Source organism: Pseudopipra pipra, chromosome 2 (genome assembly GCF_036250125.1).
Source record: "Pseudopipra pipra isolate bDixPip1 chromosome 2, bDixPip1.hap1, whole genome shotgun sequence".
Lineage (NCBI taxonomy): Eukaryota > Metazoa > Chordata > Aves > Passeriformes > Pipridae > Pseudopipra > Pseudopipra pipra.
This window is the reverse complement of record NC_087550.1, coordinates 8,825,852-8,844,285: the sequence shown is the minus strand read 5'-3', so window position 1 is coordinate 8,844,285 and position 18,434 is coordinate 8,825,852. Positions and strand designations below refer to the sequence as shown.

The 18,434-nt window shown below is 49.4% G+C and overlaps 1 protein-coding gene across 2 annotated transcripts in view; it reads right to left on the bottom strand.

Moving 5' to 3' along the window:
- Positions 1-10,084: 10,084 nt before the first annotated feature.
- Positions 10,085-18,434, bottom strand: part of GDPD5 (glycerophosphodiester phosphodiesterase domain containing 5) — a 110,697-nt gene continuing 102,347 nt past the window's right edge. Inside the window, exons 11-17 of one of the 2 annotated variants that reach the window (XM_064643959.1) lie at positions 17,954-18,172; positions 17,156-17,313; positions 15,276-15,423; positions 14,820-14,902; positions 14,011-14,025; positions 10,742-10,854; positions 10,251-10,499 (exon numbers count right to left, since the gene is read on the bottom strand). In XM_064643959.1, the coding sequence (XP_064500029.1) occupies positions 10,384-10,499; positions 10,742-10,854; positions 14,011-14,025; positions 14,820-14,902; positions 15,276-15,423; positions 17,156-17,313; positions 17,954-18,172 (852 nt within the window). In that variant the 3' untranslated portion in view covers positions 10,251-10,383. Of the gene's footprint in view, positions 10,500-10,741; positions 10,855-14,010; positions 14,026-14,819; positions 14,903-15,275; positions 15,424-17,155; positions 17,314-17,953; positions 18,173-18,434 lie in introns of both variants that reach the window. The other variant, XM_064643958.1, reaches the window with a different exon arrangement.

Below are 18,434 nucleotides of genomic sequence, written 5' to 3'. Positions count from 1 at the left end.
CCTAATCCCTACAGAATTTTGCCAATTCAATGACTGACTTAGTGCCATAGTTTAGTTTGCTAGGTGGTAATTGGTCAAAAGTTGGACTTGATGATCTTGGAGGTCTTTTCCAGCCTAAATGATTCTGTAATTTATTTATTTAGTGAACCTGGATATAATATACAATGAAGGAGAAAGAAGATTTGTGTCATTTCTTCTAAAATAAAAGCAAAGCCCTTGCCCACACACAGGTACAAGATGTCAAAGAAAGACTAGCAGTTGTTATAAAAAGGGATATCTGCATGCAAATATAGTGTAGGTTTTTTGTATAGACAAAAATAAATCAAATTAAATCCCTTTAAAAGATAAATTGCTACTGCAATTCATCTGGGGATGGGGGTGGATGAGGAGCTGGGGAACAGAGTTAAAATCCAAACCACCTCTAAATCCTTCCTTGCAGCCTGCACTCCACTCCTCCCCTTCTCATAGGTGTGTGGTATTGATTTCCCCACCTTCACAGACCATTATGGATGAGGCACTGCTGCACTCTGACACGCTCATTGCTAGGAACGTGCAGTGGCTTGTGAACAGTTATTTGAAATTTTGCTACCAGATGGCTGCAGCTTTGCAAACCACCTGCCACAAGACAGAGCCACCCTGGCTGTGGCTGGAGCAGGAACAGTGACTGCTGCAGCTCCAGCTTCCCCTCTTGACTGCATGGAGAGCGTGTGAAGCTCCAGATAAAGATGGGAGAGTGGAGCACATGGAGCAGCATCTCCTAGGGATGTATCATGGAATGTCTGAATCTCTGCAACCAACATCTCACTGGCCTTGGGCAGGAGGAATCAGTGAGTGGGTACAGATTAAGTTACAGCACGTCAGTCCTTAAAATAACAGATATGGCAAAACAACATATATCTCTAAAAGCTAATTTATTATTAAGAAAGCCCTCTCAGGTACAAAAATCAGTATAAAATCACTGATCTCACTGCACTTTATTCTCCACACTTAGAATATCTTTACTGACCATTTCTGGCTAATATAGATTGCATTTATCTTATCTGTAAATTAGACACAATAGATGAAATTACTTAAAATTCTGAATACATATAATTTATATTCCACTGTAATAATCTGTCAGTAATCAATACTCTCTACCACTTCTTCCATAGTTAGAAACTTTGGGATTGAATTTATCAATAGAATAGCAATGTCTTGCTGTATCCAGAAACTTGTTTAAATTTTATTTGATAAATATGGAAAAAGATAAATTTACATTTATGAACTTGAGTAAAATAAAATTAATAAATGGGAACTTAAAAGGTGCTACAGAGCCCTGGGAAAGTTCTGTGGACAAGATGAAAAATCCAGAGCTCACAATTACATGTTTAATGATCAGCGAAGTTAAGCATCCTGTAAGATACCTGATGAATCATGCCCTTTGGATATAAAAGCTTTCTGTTGGCATTTTTTCCCTTCAGCTTCTAAAATTAAAGTCTCTGTATTTCAGTTTCTGAAATGTGGTCTTCCCAGAAATATATTTTCCCAAAAAGAGAATTAAGGCAGATAAGTGTTTCAGGTATTCTTCTTCAATAATCTCTGATGAAAAACTACTATTTTCTGTCATCATCAATTCATTGTAAAGCAACTCCAGACTTATTGTGGCCAGTAAGCCTCAAGGATGAATTCATATTAAATTCTGAAAAAATGAAATGGACATGAAAAAGGAAAAATACCCATTGAAAACAACATGAGAAGGCCCTCAGCACCATACAAGCGTTATGTGACAGATTGTGATTTACATGGAGTGTGCTGGTAAAAGGTCTCTGCATGTAGATTATATAAAGTACAATAGGCCATGCAAAATGAGCAGGAAGTAGTATAGGGATTTTTTACATAAGAATTGGAGGGACCTAAAAAGGAAATAGCACATTTATATTTGCTCAAGTTCCCGTTTCCTTGAAGAGCTGGATTCTGTCTCTCTGGCTTGTTACCTACATGTTGCTACAATGCATAACATTTTAATTATGTGGTCCCTTTGCCAGCATTACAAGTCTGGCTTCATTCAAAAGGTTTTTACCTTTGAATTGTTGGTGTTCAGCATCATCACATCCACTAGATGTCACTCAATAGTCATAATTTCCAGCATTGACATAAACACACACAAAAAAGAGGGCAACAATTTTTTTCTTCAGACTCAGAATAATGTTCTTTTAAAAAATTTTGTAGTCACTGTTTAAAATTGTGTTGTCTGAAAGATTTTCATCATCACTTCAAAAATTATAACTTTAAGCTGATCCCATCAGAAGCCCTGGTTGCCATCTGAAAGTTATGTATTCCTTTAATAAATGTGCTTCTTCTTGGAGTGTGATGGGCTTGATGCTAATGGATAATTGTGCCTCTGGACCATGAACACATTGATCAACATTTTGATCTGCATAATGCTTGAAGACATTGATCTTCAGTGCTGTTGTTTTCTAGCTTATATGTTCATGTCCTGTGGGGTTTTACCCTTAAGAGGTGTTTTGAATCACATCCCCCAAAAACATCCATTTACCAGGATGGACAGAGCCTCTCTTAAGCTGCTTGCAATAATGTGTTTCTACCTGGACATTCTCTGACTCCCAGTTCCAGGCATTTGTTCTCATATGCCTTTCAGAACTGAAATCACATCACAGTGCACTTGCCTGTTCTTGAGAAACTAAACAAAGAAATTGTTCTCTAGCCTTCAAAGATTTTATTGTCTTTTTCCATACTCCTTCTGGCTTCCAAACAGCCTTTTCAAAATACAGGTGCTAAAACTGTTCCCAGCATTGTAACACCAAAACCACTACATATGGGGAGAAAACAGCTTCACACCCTTCACCTGCTTATTACTGTTTTATATCATTTTCTTTCAGAAAGAGGCTTATAACTTTGTTATGATGTATTTGGTTCTTATTTCAGGGCTACCTCACTGTCCTACCTTTTACTAGATTTGTATTTTCCCTGATGTTGCTGGTGTCCCTCATGAATTCCTATGTTCAGTATATATTGACAGTTCATTTATTCCCCCAGAGCCCAAAGGAATACTCTCTATCTGAGGAAGCCATAAAACTTTATCATCTCTTGCCCTAATCACCAGCAACAGTGACATTTTCAAACATGTACTGCAAAGACATGCAACAAATTCTGCTCAAGCTGGATATTCAACCCCAATGCTCAGAGCAAGGAATGCTAAAAGTGTTTAATTTGCATGTCGGGAGAAATTTGCATAGAATAGTAAATAAACCGCTATGTAATTTGCATAAAGAGCCTTTGTGAAGGGCCAGGTGGGCTCCCCTGTGCCAGGACTCTTCAAACATACAATGAATGATACTTTTGGACCAACTCACATTAAATTCTTGCATTGATGTAGGGTTCTGTCATAGGTTTACTTGTTCTAAAAAGAACCAAGCAGGGAATTTTTCTTTCCCCTGCCTCGCTGTAAGAGGTGTTGAATGAGGAAGGGGTAACTGACCCACACAAAAGCACTAACTAGCAGGCCTGCATTCCAAGCTGATGGCCCTCACTAAGGCTGTGAGGAGGGCTGGTGAGTTTTTTCCTCCTCGGAAATGGGGACACTTCACTTTTGCCTTAACTCAGGCAAGGTGTGTGTTGGAAAAGCTCTGAAGTCGTTTTGTTCTCGGTCTGGTCATCTGGCTATTTTCTGGCCCTGGCTTGCCTGCACCCTGTTCTGCCCCCAGACCGGACCTGCTCGGACTTCATCGGAGAGGTTTGTCCCACTTGCAGAGGAACTTCTTTTGGGGAGAGGTCACCCTCTCCCTCCTCCGCTCCCGTGTTGGCAGCGGCACGTGTTCATCGACGGAAAAAGGGAATTCCCGACCACAGCCAGCCGCAGACAGCAGGAGTTTCCTGGCAAGAGTTTTTTTGGTTTTTCCCTTTTTTCTCCTTCCTCCTCTCAGTGTGTGGGGGGCAAGGCCTCCATTTTCAGCTTCTGCCGTGAAATGGGGTCTCACGCAGCAACCGCCAGAGCCCATAAGAGCCCCCTGCTGACCAACACTGAGCAACTGCAGGCTCTGCTCCTCCAGTGATCCAACAGCGTCTCCTGCCAATCGTGATTAGAATTGTAAAAAAATGACAGCAAGTATAAAACTCTTTCCTCTTTGAAGGAGACTTTTGGGTAGAGCTTTATTGTTTGGTTGCTTTTGTGTTCTTTTGTTGTTCTGCCAATACCAATTTATACTTTAAAAAAGGGCTGTTATGTTTTCTTTCTCCATATTTCCTCAATTAATTCCGCATTCACAATTGCTTAGGGGGAGGAATTTGGTCTACCTAGTAACTCATGCTGCTTAGAACAACAACTCTGTCTCATTAAACAGAGACACACAGACAGCAAGAACTTTCTCTGAGGGCACCTCTTGTCAAGGAGGAATTTTTGTCCATATGCAATTTTGGGAGTCAGACAGCCAATTATGCGCATATCTCATATACATGAAGGACTGCTATTCCACTAAGGAAAGAAAGCCCTGACCCTCCGTCACTCAAGTGCAGTGTGTGGGCCAGCCTGGGCAATCCATGGGCAGCAAGAGCTTTCTGTCCTGGCACCTTTGGTCTGGCAGGAATCTTCGTCCATACGCCATTTGGGCAGTGGGACTGGCAGCTGGATCACAGGGCTGAAAAAAGCAAACGACAGCCCTTCTCCCTAGCAAAGAAAGCCTGCAACCTTTGGCTCTTTGGTGGGCCAGCCTGGGCACTCCATGGGCAGCAAGAGCTTTCTGTCCTGGCACCTTTGGTCTGGCAGGAATCTTTGTCCGTATGAAATTTTGGGAACCGGATTTGCCATTTCAGCAGAGGATTCCTGAAATTCAACAACAGCGCTCTTCTACAGGTAAGAAAACGCTTAGTGTTGTGGTTTGTGCTGCAATTGTTCAGACAGCCTGGGTACTCCATGGGCAGCAAATGTTTTCTATCCTGGTACCTTGTGTCTGGTAGAAATCTTCATCCATATTCAATTTTTTGAGCTTGATTACCTATTTCAGCTCTATGATTCCTGCAAGCTAACATCAGTCTTTTTTCCCTGCAAAGAAAGCCCTTAACTTCATGGTTTGTGTTCCAGTTTGTGGGCTAGCTTGGGTACTGCATGGGCAGCAAGCTCTCTGTGCCCTGTCATCTGAGCAAACCAGCTCAGCTCAGCTGCCCTTGAAGACCTTCTGAGGTAACCAGGAGAGGAGCTGAAGTTCTTCCTCGGTGATTTACACTCCATGGAGAAGCTCCTCCCAGCTCAGTCCACCTCAACCCAGCTGTACTGCAAGCTCTAATCATCTGATCATTGAATGGAGCTGAGGGCGTTTGTGGGAGATTTAAACTGCAGGGACAAACTGCTCTCAGCTCAGCTCGGCTCAGCCCAGCTGCCTTGTGAGGCCTAATCAGCTCACCAGGGGATGGAGTCCAGGTCGTTTCTGGGTGATATAAACTGGTCCAATAGGAGCAGGCAAACAGGGTTGTGGTATGTTAGTGAGGGTGTGGCAGGACACTTTGGGCAGCAGGTCGCCCGGGCAGAGAGAGCAGAAAGAGCACAGCCACGCTCCTTATCAGCTCTCTTTGATGGCCTATGAGGTAGGTCTGTCGTTGACTATGCTTTTCCGGAGTAGGACTGGCAATTTAAGTGGAATACTTCAAAACCAGAATGAGGGCAGTTCAACACTGGAGAGAAAACCATTACCATGTGTCTCCTATCTTCAGCTGGTGGGACACTCCTGGTATTCTGTGTGCAGAAAGACCCTTCTATGGTGGTACCTCTTCCCTGGGAGGAATCTTCATTTGTATCAGTTTTGGGGAGGGGGGGGGCGGCAATTGCACTGCAGGGCTGAACAAAGGGTCCAGCAGCCCTGTGCCCCAGGACAGAAAGCCTGGGAGCTTTGGCTTTCAGGTGCAGTTGGTGGGTCAGCCTTGGTACTCTGTGGACAGCAAGAGCTTTCTGTGGTGGCACAATTTGGTCTGGGAGGACTCTTCGTCCGTATTCAGTTTTGGCCCTCAGATGGCCGAGTGTGGTGTGGCTCTCCTCCTCGCAAACAACTATCTTTCCAGCCTGGAAAAAAAGCCCTGACCCTCCGTCTCTCCCCTGCCATTGGTGCAGCACTCTTGGGACTACGTGCACAGCAAGAGCTTTCTGGGTGGGCACCTTTGGTCTGGGAGGAATCTTCGTCCGTATTCAGTTTTGGCCCTCAGACGGGTGATTTAGGAACGGGGCTCCTGCCCTCGAACGACTGCCCTTCCAGCCTGGAAAAAAAGCCCTGACCCTCCGTCTCTCACCTGCCGTTGGTGCAGCACTTTTGGCACTACATGCACAGCAAGAGCTTTCTGGGCGGGCACCTTTGGTCTGGGAGAAATCTTCGTCCATATTCAGGTTTGGCCCTCGGACTGCCAATTGCGGTAGTCATTCACGGGCAGGTGCACCGCGCAGAAATCGGCCGACTAGCGACTGAACAAAGAACGAGGTCCCTCCTCACCGAAAGCACCCTCGGGGAGAAGATCCTGGGGTAAAAACCCCCTAAAATAGAGCAAGCACCAAGCAAGTCTTCCCCTTTCTATCACACATTTAGCAAAGAACTGCTCAGGGACTTCCCGAGCTGGGTCTTGCAGCCGGACCCCTGTGTTTCATAAGTGCTAACACAAGGAGGAGCCATTTATCCCTCCTGGAACTTGCTTATGGGTTTTGGCCTCCAAGGCACCCTGGAGCAATGACTTGCATAATGTGTGTTAAAAATAAATTGCTTTCCATTTGTTTGGTTTAAAACCACTGTCTGATCACTTCTGTGGGGGCATCATCGTCCCCTTGGGGCTGCAAAAAAAAGAGAAATTGTTCTGCAGTTACTGCTCCAGCCTCGAGTTTGCATGGTCACCTCCTCTCCACACCACTGCTCCTTAGCTTCTGTCTTACCAAACCTGGAGGGAGAGAGCCAGAGAATCACAGCAGAGTTTGGGTTGGAAGGGACCTTAAAGATTATATTGTTCCACCCCCTGCCATGGGCAGGGACACCTTCCACTAGCCCAGCTTGCTCCAACCTGGCCTTGGACACTTCCAGGGATCCAGGGGCAGCCACAGCTTCTCTGGGCAACCTGTGCCAGGGCCTCCCCACCCTCTCAGGGAAGAATTCCTTCCCAATATCCCATCTCTCCCTGCCCTCTGGCAGTGGGAAGCCATTCCGTGTCCTGTCCCTCCACCCCTTGTCCACAGTCCCTCTCCAGCTCTCTTGGAGCCCCTTTAGGCCCTGGAAGGGGCTCTCAGCTCTCCCTGGAGCCTTCTCTTCTCCAGGTGAACCCCCCCAGCTCTCCCAGCCTGGCTCCAGAGCAGAGGGGCTCCAGCCCTGGCAGCATCTCCGGGGCCTCCTCTGGACTCTCTCCAGCAGCTCCACGTCCTTGTGCTGTTGTTCCCAGGGCTGGAGCAGCTCTACAGGGGGGTCTCACCTGAGGGGCAGAGGAGCAGAATCCCCCTTGCTCTGCTGGATCAGCCCAGGGCACAGGGGGTTTCAGGGCTGGGTCACGTCCAGCTTCTCCTCCCCCAGCACCCCCAAATCCTCCTCAGGGCTGCTCCCCATCCCTTCATCCACCAGCCTTTATGGATACCAGGGGCTGAACCGACCCAGGAGTGAGACCTTGCCCTCCTGAGCTTCCCAGGAGCTTGTCCAGGCATGGACATCCCATCCTTCAGGCATGTTCACCACATCACACAGCTCGGTGTCACCAAGGGGAGATGCAGCACAAGCACACCAAGCTCAGGACAGACAGAGCTCCGAAGCTCCCTCTGCTCAGACCTTCAGCTCCCTCAGGGAGCACACAGAGATCAAGGAGGATCAACTGCAAGCAGTGCCAGAACACAAAACCACGTCAGACTGGCAGGGGAATACTGACAGTTTATTTCACAGAGCATCTCAGAGTTTATTTTGGTCTAGCTCTATTTTCATCAAAAAGTATCATCTTTTTTTTTTTCTTTTTTAAAGAAAAAAAAAGGTAGCAAATATTGGGGACAATAACGGGAACAGTCAGTGCATTACACAGGAAGTTTGGGTCTCGTTGTAAAAAAAAAAAAAGAAAGAAAGGAAGAAGCTAATTGTGAAAACAACTCTTAGTTGGATTGCTTTTAACACTTCCAAGCTTTTAAGCACTTCACCTCCTCAATAAAGTCATCTCCAAGGAAAAAACAGAACATGCAGGTGATTATCAACAGATGCTGAGATTTAACAACATCTCTTACTTGGCAATGACAATCCACCAGGAATGTTTCAATACAGCACCACATCAAAGGGAGAAGAAACTTAGTTCTCAAAATACCTTCAAATCCACGAAAAGCTTGCAGTTCTGCAGAAAAAAAACCCACACTGTATTTCACAGACTTGAGAGTACCATAGAGAAGGACTGTATTTGGGGGAGTTAAGAGGGAGCATGGACCAGGGTCTTATTACATTCATAAAACCCAGGCTAGATCCAAAGGAATTAAAGTCTTAATTTTAGGCTGTGCTTATTAGAGCACCGACATTCACATTTTCATTATCAGCATTTTTCCTTTCCATAGAAAAGTTGGCCACTTCTGCCCCCAATCCTTCCACACTAAGCCCAAAACTTTAGTGTTTCAAAATGCTAATGGAGTACAGCTTTAAAAAAAAAAAAAACCAAAAAAAACCAAGGACAGAGCAGTTCAGTGCTGCCAAAACAAGGACAAACCGCTCAGGGCTGGTTTTATCCCGGCTGTGGGTGTGTGATGCACATCAGCACCCCCAGACCTCCTCCTCCTCTGCAAGGTGACCAGCTCCTCGTGTGCTGCACAGCCCAGCTGGGCCAGCACCCAGAGGCTCAGCTCCCAGGTTTTCAGAGCCACGGGAACAGGGAGGTCCCGTCCCCTCCAGGGCAGCTCCGGAGGGAGCTCGTGCTCCGGGGGGTTCCTCACGATGCACACGGTGCCCACCAAGATCCGGCAAGGAAGGGAACAACCCAACAGCGAGCCAAGAGCCATTCCCAGCTCCAGCAGCCTTCCAGCTGGCTTCAGCTCCTTGGGAACAGCAAAGTGACCCAAAAACAGGCTCCTCTCCACGAGGCCTTGAAGGTCCCAGCAGAGAGCTGAGACCGTCTCGGGGAGGGGACAAAATTCAACTGTCCCCAACTTGGTTTCGGAGCTTTTTTTTTTTTTTACCTTTTAACCTCTGGTCTAAGATTTTGGTTTGAAGCCTTTTGCATTGGAAACACACTGAGGGGAGCTCCTGCCTTCATGAGCCCCTCAGCATGTGCTGCAAGACCATCACTCCTTTGGAGGACACGAACGTGCAGCTTTAAGGATCCTGCCTTGAAAGCAAGGAGGAAAGGTCTCCTTGCAGGAATAATTATACTCTGGGGCTGCTTCACCTTCCAAAATATTTACAACTCCTTCACCCGTGGGCACCTCGCTGGCCCAGAGAAGGGGAAGCTCACACTGCACCACCTCCCCTTGTGATGAGGGTGCAAGGAATGGGAAGCAGGGAGCAACTGCAAATGCCACTTGGAGTGGCAGGCACTTCAACCAGATCCAAGCAGTGATGGTGCCCCTGGCATTGCTTTTCACAAGCCACCCAGGCTCCCAACAGAGCCCAACTCAGGGAGAAGACGGAAAGAAAGAAAAAAGGGGAAAAAAAAATCCAACCTGCTGCCAGCAGAGGCCAAACTCCAGCCAACGCTCAGGATTTGCCTTCAAAACTGCAGCAGGACTTTTTGAAAAGGCCATTCCCCATGGAGCATCCAGGCTTTGGGGAAGGAGGATGGGACAAGGAGAAGGTGCCCAAGTGACTGAGCCAGTGCAACCCCTTCCCTGGCTCTGAGCTTCAGCAGGGAAGGTTCCTCTCCCAGGAAAGCTTCTCTCCTCCAAACAGCCTCCTGGTGCATCAGAGCTACAATTTAATTGCCCAGGAAAAGGGGAACGAGGGAGAAACAGAAAAAAACCCATAACAAAATCAACACTTCACAAGAACACCACAACGTTCAGCTACACAGTCGCTGCACCAAGGGAAGGGTAGGGGAAGGGCAAGGGGGAGAACAGGGACACACGTCCAACATGTTCCCAGAACCCCCCAAGGGGACTCAGGCTTTCACATCAAGATTCAAATACTTTCAGCCATAAGGTTGAGGGTTTAATGAACATGGTACTTCCACTCATGCCCTGGAAAAATTACACTCAAAAAAAAACAAAACAAACCCAGACAAAAAAAATTCAAATTTTCTACATATTTACAAAAATAAGCCCCCCAACCTCACAACCAGGGAGGTGGAGCAGTTAGTGGTGGGGTATGGGAAGGGGTCTCTGCCCGACCAGCAGTTCCTCCAGGGTTCCCATCCCACAGGGAGCAGAAGAGCACGGCTCTCACTGCCAGGGAGCACACGGGGCTGGCCCAGAGCCCCTCAGTTCATCCGCAGCTTGGAGTCCCGGGGGTCCGTGGGGGTGAGGATCTCGTTGGCAAAGCCATTCTCAGAGCAGAAGGACAACTCATCCGTGGGCTCCACGCCGTTGTTGATCTCTGGGAAGGGCAGAGAAAGCGGGGATATCATCCCTGAACCAACTTGGGATGAATCCCAGAACGGTTTGGGTTGGAGAGGACCTTAAAGATCATCTCGTTCCCACCCCCGTCCCAGATGAGCCACGAGCACGTCCCGCCAGCTCAGCCAGCCGGGTCAGTGCAGCCACCCTGAGGCACGAGCAGCTCCTCCCCCAGCAGGGTGGCACTGAGGGGAGCAGCACAGGGCCCCTCACCAGCCCTACCTGAGAAGATGAGCTTCTCCTTCATGATCTTGACGTCGCGGCTGGAGCGGCGCACGGCAGCGCTGAGCATGATCTGCTCCGGGTTGTAGGTCCTGATGCTCCCCAGGCGCCACCTGCGAGGCGGGAGCGGCAGGTCAGGGGCTGGGACCCCCCAGATGTGGGAGCATTTTAATGCAAGTGGCCACCACCAAGCCCCAGAGCCCCTGAGGCCTTTGCTCCCTGGCACCGACACAACCCCCCATGGCAGGAGGATGTTGGGAGATGAGCGTGGCATCTCACGCAGGCAGGTCATGTTAACATCCCAATCTCACCAAGGAATTACACCCAGGGACCGATTTCATCAAGGGCTGCAGCTGCCCCACAGCCCTCTCCAGCTGTCCAAAGGATGTAGGGGCAGTTTAACTCTCAGGGCTGGAAAGAGGGAACAGAACAAGGCACCGAGCCAAGTAAAGAATCCAGAACCTTTTCCTCACCCTCAGGTTCGTGGGAGAAGGGACCTCAAATTGCTCAAAGGCAATCTGAAGTCTCTAAACTGAGACACAGCAAGGAAATGGTCTCAAATAGTGTCAGGGGAGGTTCAGATTGGCTATTAGGAAACACTTCTTCCCCTAAAGGGTTGTCCAGCCCTGGCACAGGCTGTTGCTTAGGCCAGGCTTTCATAGCCCACCCCCCACACCATTCCTCCTGCCTCCTGTCCACAGAGGAAGGCTTTCAGTTAAATCCCATTCTCCCTGCCAGAGCCAGGCACCCCATAAAGCTATTTGATGGGGAAGCAGCAGGGCTTTAGGGTGGCTGTTGGGCTTTCTGATCTTCTGGCACCATCTAGTGGCTCACCCACACAGGAGAAGGTGATTATTTACTCATTTACTTATTTCTAGGTGCCAATCACCTTCTCTTACATTCCTAACCCAGCCCCAGGAGCAGAGCATTTGAGGAGCTCACAAATTTCCAGCCTGGGTCTGCAGCACCTGCCCGACAAAGCCGCGACGACAAAAGAGCTTCTGCAATTTTTTTTCCAGGAAAATCTAACTGGTGTCAATTCCTCGGGGTTTCCACCCCCTTCCCAAATCCCAGTGGGTGACACTGCACCATCAGGCTTTGACCAGGGTATGGATGAAGGAGAATGCTACAGAGAAAAGGACGGGTGGGATGGCAACACAACGCAACTCACAGACCCACGGACAGAAGCAACGCAGAGGAAACACAGAGGAAACACAGAGGAAACAGAAAGAGGCAAAGACATTAAAGTATATTCAAAAAAAAATTAAAAAATTAAATTTCTCTTCCATCATCATCATCATCTAAACTGAGCCACTCTGACCTGGAAGAAGAGCATTTTTTGCCTTAGTGGGATCTGCCTGCAAGGGACACTAAAGTCAACGTGGTTGCAAGACCTCACAGGGTAAGACCCTCCTTAAACTACAAATCAGGACCAAAACATGCCTCTACAACAACGAGTCTTTTCTCTGCCCACACACCAGGATTTCCAGCACCAGGCTGGGCTGTGTGGCCAAAAGGCAGGGCCCATTCCCAGACACCCCATGGAGAGCGTGGGTCATCGTGAGGCACAGAGAGCCCAGACTCCAAGGATTCCAGGGACTAAGGGCGTTTCTCCTCCTGCCTAGAGGAACAAGCACTGCTCTCTGCTCTCCATCTCCCAGGGTGGCTGTGCTCACACCCAGGGTGGGAAAACATGCACGAGGAGGTGATGCCTCCTCTCACAGGGGTGCCTTGCTCTGGGTGAACAAGCCAGGAGAGGGTAACCCCATTTTTCAGGGGTACTTTGAAACATCCTCTTAGAAGAGCCACGAGTACATTTAACCACGGTGCCACTCCAACCAACACCACACCAAACACTCCGTGCTGTGCTCAGCGGCCTCTGGGTCTCCAAAAAAGCTGGTTTAATAGAAAATAGCACCTCTCCTACCCCCTTGGGCTGTGTTGTGCTCGGCCACGTTTGGGACAGCAGCGTGCAAAAGGGCCAGAGAGGCAGCAGGAAGGTCCTGTTCTGGGAGGTTGGCGGCAGAGCAGACCAGACGGACACGGGGTGGGAACAGACTAAAAAATACTGGGACAACAACACAGAGACAGCACACACTGTGTTAGGGCCACAGCCGGAGCCCTGGGTGGGAGGGGAGATGCTAAAATGGCAGGGAAAAGGGTGGGAGAGGGGCAGGCAGGTCCCCGGTGCTGAGGTGAGAAGATGGAGCGAGCACAGAGCCAAGCCAGCCACAAACGGTCCCATCCTAAAGCCTGCCCAGTTCCTCCATGCCTGCCTTCTCCTTTTCCATGAGCTAAGGAGGGAAGGGGAGCTGGAGAAGGGGAGAACACCCAGCTCCCTGCAGCCAGGCCCTGTTTTGGGGACATGCCACACCCCAAGTGCCAGGCACTGCTTGCTGGTGGCCAACCCTGAGGCTGGGGGTGGGCACAGGGAGGGGGGCTGGTAAGCACAGACAGGGAGCAACCAAGTCCTTGGGAATCTGACCCCAGGGCACACAGCAGGAGGAAGGGAGGAGGGAACACGGGGAGAGTTTGGTCCAAGGAGGGACACGGCGAAGGCTTTACTGCAGGACAGCGACAACGACTGGGGAGGGAAAGGAGAAAGCTGGGTTCCCAAGTGATGGCACTTCAAATCCAGCATCCCAGGCTCATTCCCTTCCCAAGGGCAATGCTCTCTGTTTTCACACTGCCTTTCCAGTTCCACAGCGGTGTAACTGGGACGAGACTCCTGGAAGGTCCCAAGCTCTGAGTGCAGCCAAACCTTTCCAGCTCTCAGCCCTTCTAAATCATTCCCAGGGCCAGAGGAGGGCTACTGTGTATCACTGAACAGGTTACATGATTTTCTTGAGAATCGAACAATTTAGAAGAGGTTGGTCTCAAAAACCTCTGGCAAATACAGGAAGGAAGGGGCTATTTTGCCTGGGAGAGAGCATTACATCCACTGGGAATTTCCCAGTTACAACGTGCCACAGGGCCTCAGAACAGGGCTGTTTTAAAAGGTAGTGACTTAAGACCATTGCCACAGAAGGTCAGATTGCCTTCAAAACATCCTCTGGCTTGAGCATCAGATGCCTGTGGTGGTGGTGGCTGTGGACTGCCCAGTGTTTGACCCCTCCTGGTCCCCCCACAAAGCCAGATGTTTGAAAGCATCGGGAAAAGCTGCATCCTACCCTGTCCATCTGCAGTGAAGCCATAGCAGAGAGGGAGAAAGAAAGAGAGAAAGGAAGGTTGAATGAAAAAGAGAAAGAGGAGGAAAGCACCAGAATTACCTGATCATGTGATAGCTGTGAGATGCCAGAATGCAGCAGAGAGAGAAAGAGGAGGAACGTGCACAACAGTCAGAGCAGTAAGAAAATAAACAAGGCAAAGAGGCAAAAAAAGGTTAGTTAGAAGTCATCCCAGTTGGTATTCCCCCTCTGGAGAGGCTGCCACAGTCCTGTCACCGGAGCAGAAGAGCAGGAGCAATCCCTACCCTACGGAGGAGAGAAGCCATGCGGAGGACACAGGACGAGCACATCAAAGCGGTGGCTCTGCTCCCACCCACCCCCTTGTCCCTGCAGCAAGGGAGCAGCTCTGGTTTGCCCCAAAAAGGTGATTTTCCAACCCAAACCATTCTGTGATTCTGTAATATTTCTATTTCTTCTTCCTCCAAACAAGAACAAACTGATTTAAGAAAAATATAACGTGTTCTTTTTGAAGACTCTCATGGTGGAATCTCAAAACCCCCCTATTCTTTTTCTTTTAAAGTATTGTTATGTCTTTCTCAACATCCATTTCCCTAAAGCATTTACAGTTTCTCTTCCACATGTGTTTAAGAGCAAAGCAAGGCATCTATTGCTGCTATTTTGAGATCTCTCGTGCTTTTTAAAAGGTAGCAGCAACTGCCTCCAGTTCTGTATCAACATCTTGGGAGCGGAATTATTGCTTGGATCTTCACGTGGATTTTTAAATAAACCTTTCCCTGCTATCACAGTCCAAGTTTTGAGGAGCAGAGCCTCTCTCCCATCTCCACCCCAGGCTCTGGACAAAAACACACGTCACAAATGCACGAGAGATGAGCTGTAACAAGGCTACTTACTTCTGGAATATAAAAACTCCTACAATTATGATAAATGAAATGAGATCAGACGTGATCCAGATTAGATGGTACTCGTCTGGAGGCTGCAAGACAAGAAACAGAAGCAGACCTTAAACCTTCTGGTTTGTGCAACCACAGAGAGACCACACATGGCTGAAGTTACCATCAAGGAGCAAGAAAAGCACAGAGCTGCAGGGGTGGGGTGTAAATCACAGCGTTTATGACCTTCCCAAGGCCAGGCTGTCATCCAGAATGATGTTATCAGGAAAAACTGCCAACAGGAACAGTGTTAAACCCTCCCTCCTTTCATGTGCTGACATTGGCTCTGAGCTCTGTGGGCTCCAAAACAGCACCTTAAACCCAACCAAACCCTCCTGGAAGATCCCACTGGACATGTGGTGGGCAACACCTCTCCACTGCATTCCCTCCCTTCCAGGGGCCCCTTCCCAGCCTTACCATGAGCCAGATGGGGAAAGGCACCTTGCGGAGGACGTGGGAGCTGTCGGAGGTGACCGAGGGGACCCCAGCACACCAGAGGATGGAGAACAGCCAGGGCTCGTTCACCGTGTACAGGTTCACACTCAGGTTGGCCATGGCATAGTCCCTGCCAGGAGACACACAGGGTGACGTGCAGGACCCTCCCCAAACCTCAGAGCCTCAGCTCCCAGAGCAGAGCCCCTGCCATCCCCACCCAAGTCGCTTGGAATTAATTGCAGGAAATGGTTTTTTTAACACTTCCTAAGCAACCCAAGGGCGCTGCAGCCCAAAGGTTTGAACTCTAGACCTTCCTTGCCCTCTTGGCTGCTGTCTGACCCAGCCCACAGACCATCTCAAAAGCTTCCCCATGAATGAGGGACATGGAGTGTACTTGTGACAACCACCTCGCCAGGTTGATGCAAAATCAGCATCTGGCTCAGGGGCCTCTAACAATTCACAGGCAATTTGCTTAATTAAACACTGACACACCTGCCTCCACCATCAATTCCTACAACTTCCACGCCCTTGTTTTGGGGACAGTGGCAGAGTCACAGCTTCCAGTTTCCTGAGGGCATTTTCCAAGAAGCTACAGCTGCAAGCTGGGGGTCCAGGAGCTGCCAGCAGCAAACCAGGCACTGGCAGTGACTTCCGGGGCCCCAGATTTGCATAATTGCTCTGTTTCCTTATCTGTGAAGAAGAAGCATCACTAATCCCCCTCACCCTGGCAGCACAGACTAATCCCTGCAATTTAATATTGGCAAAGCACTTGGAGGTGGAAGGGATCGGGACAGGATGTGGACACAGCTCAAAGCTGCTCCAGAGGGATGCTCAAGGGCAGAGGTGGTTGTCACAGCAATGTGATGTCCAGGTGCTGATTCTGGGGGGGATTGAGAGCACTTTGTTAAACCAGGACTGCAGCAATGTTTGACAGGGCACCACAAGGTCTTCAGGGTTCAGGAAGCACTCAGGGTCTGATTTGGGAGACAGCTCAGGGGGGATTGATGGGAGACTGGCATAGGGTTCTCTCCATGGGATACAGCAAATACATGGGGGGAAAACCAGGCAGGAATTATCCCACAGGTAAAGCTGGCAGCCAAGGAAGGACACCATGGATTATGTTAAATAGGGCCATGCTCTCAAACAGCCACTGGCTCAGCTCTTCCCTACTTCCAGCTCAAACATACAGCAAGGCAGCTCTTTTGGAGATATATATTGTTTAGTTTTCAAGCATTTAAGCTTCAAAAAATAGAAAAGCCCTACTAGAAACAATCTGCCCTCCCTGAGAAAGGGGGCAAAGCTGGAGCCAACACACCACATGGTGCAAATACAGCAGAGGAGCCCACCCTGTGCCCGTCTCATTGAAGAGATGAGCTGATCAGCCTGAAAAGCTGATACAGGACAGGAATGAAATGGGTGAATTCTCTGCAGAGACACATTTCTGAAAGCGTTTCCAGCTTTTGGACTAATCACAATTCTGTGGGAGCAACTCTGGAGCAGGCGAGTGGAAGCAAAGGGCAGCTGCTAATGAGGACGGAACAGCACTCGGAGCGAACAGCCTCCACTTCCTCCCAGAGCTGAGAGTGTAATAACAATCAGCCAATTCATACAACTGTATTTCCAAGGGGACCAGCACATACTGAATTAGCATGTAGAGGCTGTCACAGGCAGCTGGGCACCCCCAGGAACAGCCTGGCTGGGTTCTGCATCACGGGTAGGGAAAAGCTTGCACAGCTGGAGCTTTCGAGAGCAAGTCCATCTGGAAGGAAACCTCTGGGCAGACAGGACAGCCTGGGATGATGAGGAAAGGATGCACTCAGGGCACGGGGATGCAGGTGGGCAGCGTGCCAGCAGGGCTGTACCTGACATCCTCGCTCGTCACCTTGGTGTAGCGCAGGTTGAGCTTCACGATGCCCTTCTCCCTCAGGCGCTCCGTGTCCAGCTTGAGGCCGGAGGTCTGCTGGAACCCCGGGGCCACCTGCCTGACCAGCTGCCTCTCCGTGTCCGGCAGCCACATCACCTGGCAGGGAGCGGGACAGAGCACAGGCCGTGGCTGAGGGGTCCCCAAGGCTGGGACGCGAGGGCCTGCCTCATCTGCCACACTAATTGTCTGGGAAATACAGCCTCCCACACCTCTAGATGGTTGGATAGGTGGGATATTGGGAAGGAATTCTGCCCTGGGAGGGTGGGCAGGCCCTGGCACAGGTTGCCCAGAGAAGCTGTGGTTGCCCCTGGATCCCTGGGAGTGTCAAAGGCCAGGTTGGACGGGGCTTGGAGCAACCTGGGCTAGTGGAAGGTGTCCCTGCCCATGGCAGGGGATGGGACAACATAATCTTTAAGGTCCCTTCCAACCCAAACCAGTCTGGGATGCTGTGATTGCTGGGAATTATCACATCCCTCCATCTCTTGGCCACACTACCATTAGCACACCCCGAGGTGCTGTCAAGCCCCCTCACTGCTGCATCAGCCACCACTCTGGGAGGCTTTCAGAGGCCCATCCCAGTCCTCCCCAGCACGACATCCTAGCACAGGGTGGCACTTCCAATCAGCTGTCCAAAGTGAATCCTTCAAGGATTGATGCCCAAATGGAGACACTCAAGGACTCAGGGAAACCACAAGGAAGGCAGTTTTGGAAACATCACCAACCCCCCAGAACTCACAGCCTGTTGCCGAATTCCAGATGCCAGGATGGTTTCCAGGGTGATGTTGATGTAAGTGCTGTAGTAGGGGTGAGCTGATGGCAGGTCCTGGAAGTTCAGCATGAGTGATGTGTTGTCCTTGATCACCTCCAGCATGTCCTGCAGCTTGCAGACTGACTGGTTGGCAGCTTCCAAGTAGTCAGACCTTGAGAGAGACCCCACTGTCCAGAAAGGATCATTCTGAAAGCAAAGCACATCCCAGTATCACTGCCACAAAGTCCAGACTCCCCCAGGCTGAATTCCTTACTTTTTCTCTGTGAAGATGATTGTGTCCAAAAGGAAATTCAAGAGAAAGGAACAGCTTATAACACACTTTCTTTTCTGCCCTCTTTATAATCACCTTCACCCTCCTGGGGGTCTTGAAGTTCTTTCTGGTGTCAACCAGGCATTAAGGCCCCTTCTTCCAGGTGGCACAGAAAGACAACATGTCTTTTAGACCAAG